The sequence below is a fragment of the Cupressus sempervirens genome, chromosome 8 (assembly GCF_028749045.1).
Source record: "Cupressus sempervirens isolate cs-2001-9-10 chromosome 8, ASM2874904v1, whole genome shotgun sequence".
Lineage (NCBI taxonomy): Eukaryota > Viridiplantae > Streptophyta > Pinopsida > Cupressales > Cupressaceae > Cupressus > Cupressus sempervirens.
In genome coordinates, this window is record NC_143125.1 from 225531803 (window position 1) to 225538709 (window position 6907).

At 33.1% G+C, this 6907-nt stretch overlaps 1 protein-coding gene across 1 annotated transcript; it reads left to right on the plus strand.

Moving 5' to 3' along the window:
• Positions 1-599: 599 nt before the first annotated feature.
• On the plus strand, positions 600-2176 carry LOC149542312 (glucuronoxylan 4-O-methyltransferase 1-like). The gene has a single exon (XM_089797290.1). The coding sequence runs from the start codon at positions 1008-1010 to the stop codon at positions 1851-1853; it is 846 nt and encodes a 281-aa protein (XP_089653416.1). The 5' UTR covers positions 600-1007; the 3' UTR covers positions 1854-2176.
• Positions 2177-6907: the final 4731 nt, after the last annotated feature.

Below are 6907 nucleotides of genomic sequence, written 5' to 3' on the forward strand. Positions count from 1 at the left end.
TATATTTATCAATATAACTTTACCTTATAAAAAATATTACGAAAAAATAAAACTACTAATGTACCTAATGTACCATAAGAAATAAAGAAAATATACAAATATAATTGTTTATAACATAAAACTCATCTTTTATAACACTAATTACAAATATAATTTTTTAAACCTACGTCTTTTACCACTTCACATTTATAAATATATATCCATGCATAAAAATTAAAAAACTACAATCACATTTTTCCTTACTAACTATTAAATACAATCACTCTCTTTCTATTAATTCAAGCAATCTCTTTCTTTACAACTATCATTCTATTAAAATTAATTTTTAAAAAAAACATTACAATCATAATTATCATTTTTTTCAATCATAAATTAGTGCATGTCACACAACCACTAAAATGATCCCAAATTGCTAATCAATGATGGCCCCTCTACCCACCAAACGACTTAAGTACAATGCCAACAGCTTCACCCATTTTAATATGACAAAAAGGAGGTTGAGCAAGTGAGAAGTCGTCATCATAAGCCATAGGTATTCCTTAAAATCTAATCAAAATATAGCAATGGATGAACTTTATATCCAATACCAAGCTTATATTGAATATGGTTAGAATAGAATAACGATAATACCAATTATATATGAGGAAGTGGTTGCAGCCAATAAGATGCTTCTATTGAACTTAAGCAACAAAAGCCCCATTTCAATATAAAGTTAGCACCTCAACAAGACCCTTCTCATGGCCTTCTATCTCTGGTTTGCCTTCATCTTGTAGGTGTTTTTAGGACAAAGCATTTTGTTAAGACTTTTAGCTTCAAAGATTGATGTAATTTGCTAACTTCCTTACCTCTAGTTTCAAAGATTGATGTTCACCTTTGCCACATTTAGTTTCAAATTTTGATCAAATTATTTTGCCAACTTTTAGCCTCAACGATTATTCGATCTTATAGACATTGAAAAAACCTTCATTCATTCTTCCAACACAGCTTCATTATTTTGTTTTGAGAAAATGGGCTTCAAAGCCAAACAAATGCTGAAGCTGAGAGTCCTCATAGTAGCCCTCTTTCTGGGCTTTGGCTTGCTCCTCTCCGTCAGCATAACCGCCTACACAAAATCCAAATACAAGCCCAGAGGTCCCAGGATCGAATCCCAGTGCTGCAAAAACCCTTCAAAACTGCCTCTCCCAGTAGCGAAAGCCCTAATCCACTACGCAGCCTCAAACATAACTCCACAGCAAACCCCAGCGGAGATCAAAATCACGGCAAAAGTCCTGCAAAACAGAGCCCCCTGCAACATGCTGGTCTTTGGCCTGGGCTACGACAGCCTGATGTGGAGTGCCCTAAATCATGGCGGCAAAACAGTCTTTCTCGAAGAAGACGAGGCCTGGATAGGCAAAATGCGAGGTATTCACCCCGAGCTTGAATCTCACTACGTGCAATACCCTACAATGGTGACTGAAGCCTACGATCTCCTCAAATACGCTCAATCTGCGCCCGAATGCGCGTCATGGCAAGGAGATCTGGAGCTCTCGAGCTGTTCTAGGCTCGCCCTGAAGAATCTGCCGCCTCATATTTACGGCACAGAGTGGGATCTGATTATGATCGATGCTCCCAGGGGATATTTCCCCGAGGCGCCTGGGCGAATGCAGGCTATTTATAGCTCGGCTATTATGGCTTTGAATCGGCAGTCGGGCGGGAATACTGATGTTTTTGTCCACGACGTGGCTCGAACCGTGGAGGATCTTTATTCAAAGGCGTTTCTTTGCCAAGAGAATCTGGTGGCTGCTGAAGGGAGGCTCTGGCATTTCAATGTGCCTGCTAAATCCGGGGCCATCACATTCTGCTCCAAGCAGTGATGTAGGAGGCCTTACAATGAATTGGTGAGGTTTCAAATGGGGGATTTAGTGGATCAATTGGTGAAGTTACAAATGGATGATTTTGTATCTATTATATTTAGATGTGGCAATCAATGTCTTAAGAATTTTCAATCTTCATTGTTTTACTCAGGGTCCAAGGTGTCCATGCCTAGCCCTCCTTTTCATAGAGGTTTTTTCTACCAAGGTTGGAGGCTACATGTTTTTATTGTTTCTTGTAGGTTGAATTTGTGACGTCTTTGGGAGGCTGTATATGTATTTTACTTTGGAATTTTCAAGGAAATTAATTTTTGAAGGTGCTTAAAGTGTTCGTATAGCCTTCTTTGTAGAGGCATTCTCTTTCTGGTTGGACATTATGTGTCTTTCTCGTAATATTTTAATTTGATTTAGGGAGGGATTAGGTTTCTCCACTATGTAGTGAAGAAGCTTCGAGTCTTCTATGTTGATCTTTTGTCTCACTTGAGGTTGTGTATGTATTTTATTATGAAGAGTTTTAAAAGGAAGTTGTTTTTCGAACTTAATGAAAATTTCAACTTCCATTCACTCAATGAAGGTTACCTATTTTTTGGTAGGAAGCTAATGTCACTTTTATTGTATCAATTAACGAGATTACAAATAGGAGATTTTGTCATCTATCAATTTAACTATGTGTGATATTTAATATAGCTTATATAATAATAGACCAATAATTATTAAGATTTTCTTTCTTTCTTGTTTATTTTACTACAAAATGGATTAATATGGTATCTAGTGAAGGGTCTTAAAGTACAATGCTAGCTAATCTCCAGACAAAATGCACCAAAGATTTTTTTTTTTTAAGTCAAACATGTTTCTTTTTCAGATTCGCAAAAACATAGCGAAATTTTCTCAAAAAAAATTGTTGTTTTCGATCACAAAATATACAGATCATGAAGCTCAAATGTTGAATATCTCAAGAAAAATCATTGTGATTTCATTTTTTTGAAATTTAGTCAATGGTGCAATTTGTAGGAAGGATAGTTGTGTCCCTAAAATACTAGCCCTTTCCATAGAGACTTTCCCTATAAGGGTTGGAGGCTACATGTCTTAGATTATTTTAGTTGATTTAAGAGGGGTCAAGCTTATAAGCTATGTAATGGAGGAGCTCTAAGCCTTTCCATGTTGCCCTTTTGTTTCCCTCGAGGTTGTGTATGTATGTCACTTTAAAGGTTTACAAGGAAGTTTTTTTTTTGAGCTTTATAAGAAATTGAGCTTTCATTTTATGCAATGAAGGTCACCTAATTTGAACTTATATATGTTTATTGTTTTGTGTCAATCAACAAATTCAATAACCATAATGCAAATTTCTATTCAAAATGCTTGGTGGTTTGTTACATGTTACGAAATGATAACTTTTGAAAGTTGAATCAAGTATTGACCAAGACAACTATTGAAAGTTAAATCAAGTATGGACCAACACATAGAATTACAAGTTGAAAGTATCACATGTAATACCAATATTTCTTTTTGTTAAATAATCTAAGTTTAATTCATTGGTCTCAATTTGTCAATTATTTGAAATTTGCAATCCTTACAATTAATTTTGAACTAAACTCATATAATGTGTTATTTGAATTGATTTTTGGTGCTCCAAATTGTTCCTTATGATTCAAAAACATGCACATTGTAATATGTCAAGTTAAATGACCATGTATACCATATAATCAAATCACAAGGAATTTGAGCTAACAAAACAAAGTTCAACTTTTCTACATTTTAAGTTGTCCAAGGCTTATGAAGGCATTCCCTTTTGATTCCAGAGGAAATCAAACACAAATGACACAAATATGTTATAACAAAGGTGCCACTAATAGCTTTATGTTAAATTTTATGATATCACAACTTTAAATCTATTAAGCAAAAATATAACTTACAACCTACATTTGTATTCAATCAAGAATTTCATAATGCCACTTGGATATTGACTCTTGTTGAATTTTAGCGGCTACACTCTAGCTAAGCAACTATAAATTGCAATGAAGAAGAAATCCATTGAAATAATTACCTATTAAGACCTTGTGCTCATCTGTGGACAATATAATAACCTAGAAGTAGCAAAATGAAATAGTAAATCCTTGTAGCTTGAATGGTTCAATGTGAATCATTATTTGATGAAAGAGCTAATGACCTCTAAATGGTACAATGCTTTCCACATAAATTGTTTAATAATTCATTATTGATCCACACTATTTCATGCATGATTTTAAAGAAAATACACATGTTCCAATTGATGACTAACTAATCACAACAATAAAATAGTACATGTAACACATAAATTAGGACAACAATATGTAGAAAAATCTATTATAGATTAACTACAAGGAACAATAGAACTATAAAATAAGAATTTTACTACAAATGACACTTTGGAATATGTTTTGAGCATAACTACACTAAGAAATGGAAGACAGAAAAGATGAAACAAACAAAGAATATAGCCCCTTCTTTACAACAAGAATGCAAACAGTCCCCCCTCAAATGGTTTTTCACTTGACCTTCTTGCATAACATCTTAGGTGTATAGGTTTTTAAATTAAAAAAAATATTACAATAGTTTGTACCAAGAATTAATTCACAAATAGAAAACATTCTAAGTCATTTATAAATTATAAACTTCAAAAGAACAAATTTGCTCATTTAAATTATTGAATTCTATTCAATAGACGTATTTTTCTTAGATGTCTTCTTTTAAAAGGCAACACAAAATTATAGGGCTTTGAATTTAAGGGTTTATATTATCATACATGTATATTGAAAAGAGATAAGGATTTTGTAAGGGCATAATGATGAGGACATAAAAATTCAAGATCAATTGCAACATTCTTTTAATGTGACCCAAATTTACTTCCTTCAACATCAATGGTTGTAATAGATTGCCAAGGAAAAAGGTACTTTGATTTACCATCTATTAGAATTTAAAAGAAGGTCATCCAACATGCTCCCAGGAACACTTGCATGTGATTCAAGGGTAAGGCCACAATAATGGTTCCCACTTTTCATCACGAAGAAATAAAATGAAAAGTGGGAAAATCGTCTTCTAGGGACTTTGAATGAAGTGTACGCTTTGAATTAAGCTCCCCTAAGGCTTCATTCGAAGTCACGACCCTAGTGCCAACTGCCACAAGGGCTTCAAACGAAGCCTTAGGGCTTTGAGCGAAGCCCCTAGGGCCAATAGGTGGCAGAAAAGTGGGTCAAGACGCTTTGTTTGAACCCCCTTGGGGCCAATTGGTGGCTAAAAAGTGGGCCAGGGGGCTTCATTCGAACTCCCATAGGGCCACTAGGTGACTAAAAAGTGGGCCAAGGGGCTTCGTACGAACCCCCCTAGCCCCACCCCCCCGCCCAAATAACCCCTTAGGGGGCTTCAAATGAAGCCCCTCTAAGGGCTTAATTCAAAGGTCCCAAAATTGGAAAATTTACAAACTTACTCAAATTTATATCTTTTTTTCCCTTTTGAGGGCTTAAATAAGGGGTAAATAGGTCCATATAATAAAACTAAATATAGAAAATTTTTGTACTCCGAATAAGCTTTCCAATGACTATGTTTTTAGTATATATTGTGTTTATCATGATGTTTAATTTTTAGTTTTATTAAATATAGGTTGTCTGGCCATTTCACAAATTTGGATTTGAAGCTCGGGAAAAATATATTATGAGAAAATAAAAAAATAAAAAAATATTTCCATCAAAGGTATGTGTGTTAGCTTTCTAGAAAATCAAGGAAAAAATCATTTTGATAAATACAACTCAAATTATATTGATAAAAAACAAGCTATGTCTAAGTTATCATTAGCGTCCATTTGCCACTAAATAAAATCTATATTTTTTAATGCAATTGAATGAAACCAACTAAACTTGCTAGATATTGATATTTCTATTCTATCCTTGAAAGAATTTTGTCATTATCATTTTTTTTTTTTAAAGTTATCTTGATCAAACGACTCGTCACTCTTTGAAAATGTTGATTTTTATATAAACTACTTCTCAAAGGAGATGGAAAAATAAACTTCAATTGATTTTTTAAAATTACTTTTAGAAATTAGATTTAAAATTCTAAAAATCACTAGTTTACATCATCATCAAATTCTTTACAGTTTTGTAGCAATATGCATTTGAAAAATGAAATTTTTGTTAAAATATCTAGTTTAGTGTCAAACTTGGCCAAAAAGTGGGAACCATTACCATGGCCTTACCCTCAAATAAAGTGGAGGTACTCAATTGCACCATTTTCCAATCTACAAAAATTAAAAAATTGACATGTAGTCATGATATTTTCTTGTCAAGAAATGACTTGCTACATGATCTCAACTATATTTTGATGTTGCCATTACTTTGAAGGCCAAGAAAAATCTAGCTTAAATGATATTGAGAAATGTGTAAATTGAAATCAATAACACCAATAACACCAATAAAGCTCTACATCAAGTATATGAAGCAAACAAAGTATACCTTCACAAAAATAATAAGATTGACTTCTCCAATCCTTTAAAACCTTGTGGGTAATATATTTTCTTCCAATATTAAGAACTAACACAAGATATCATAAAAGAATGAAGTGTGATTAATTGATGATGCAAGCTTAATGGAAGTATTATAGCAATGAAGCTAAGTGGGCCCTATGAAACTCTAAGCATGTACTCTATATGAAAACTAGATTATCTTAGACGGGCAAAAATAAGGAAGAGACATGTTTTATAAAAATCTCTTAGAGAAACAAGGGCTTCATTAAGAGGTTAAGATGAATGGTCATGATTAACATGTGAGAGTGAAATATGATTATGAGGTGAAACTAATATATGAGAAATATTAAGCAATGAGTTTACTTTTTCATAGGCATTTAAGTTCAATGAATATAAAGGGGGGAAAGTGGGATACTTGCCAATGGCAACTTTAGATTAAGATCAATGTGAACAAGATGAAAAAGCTAAGATTTAACAGAAGACCTTATGTATTAAATAACTAAAAAGATATTTTTATATTATTAGTAGTTGAAAAATATAAAATTAGAATAAATATTTAAGC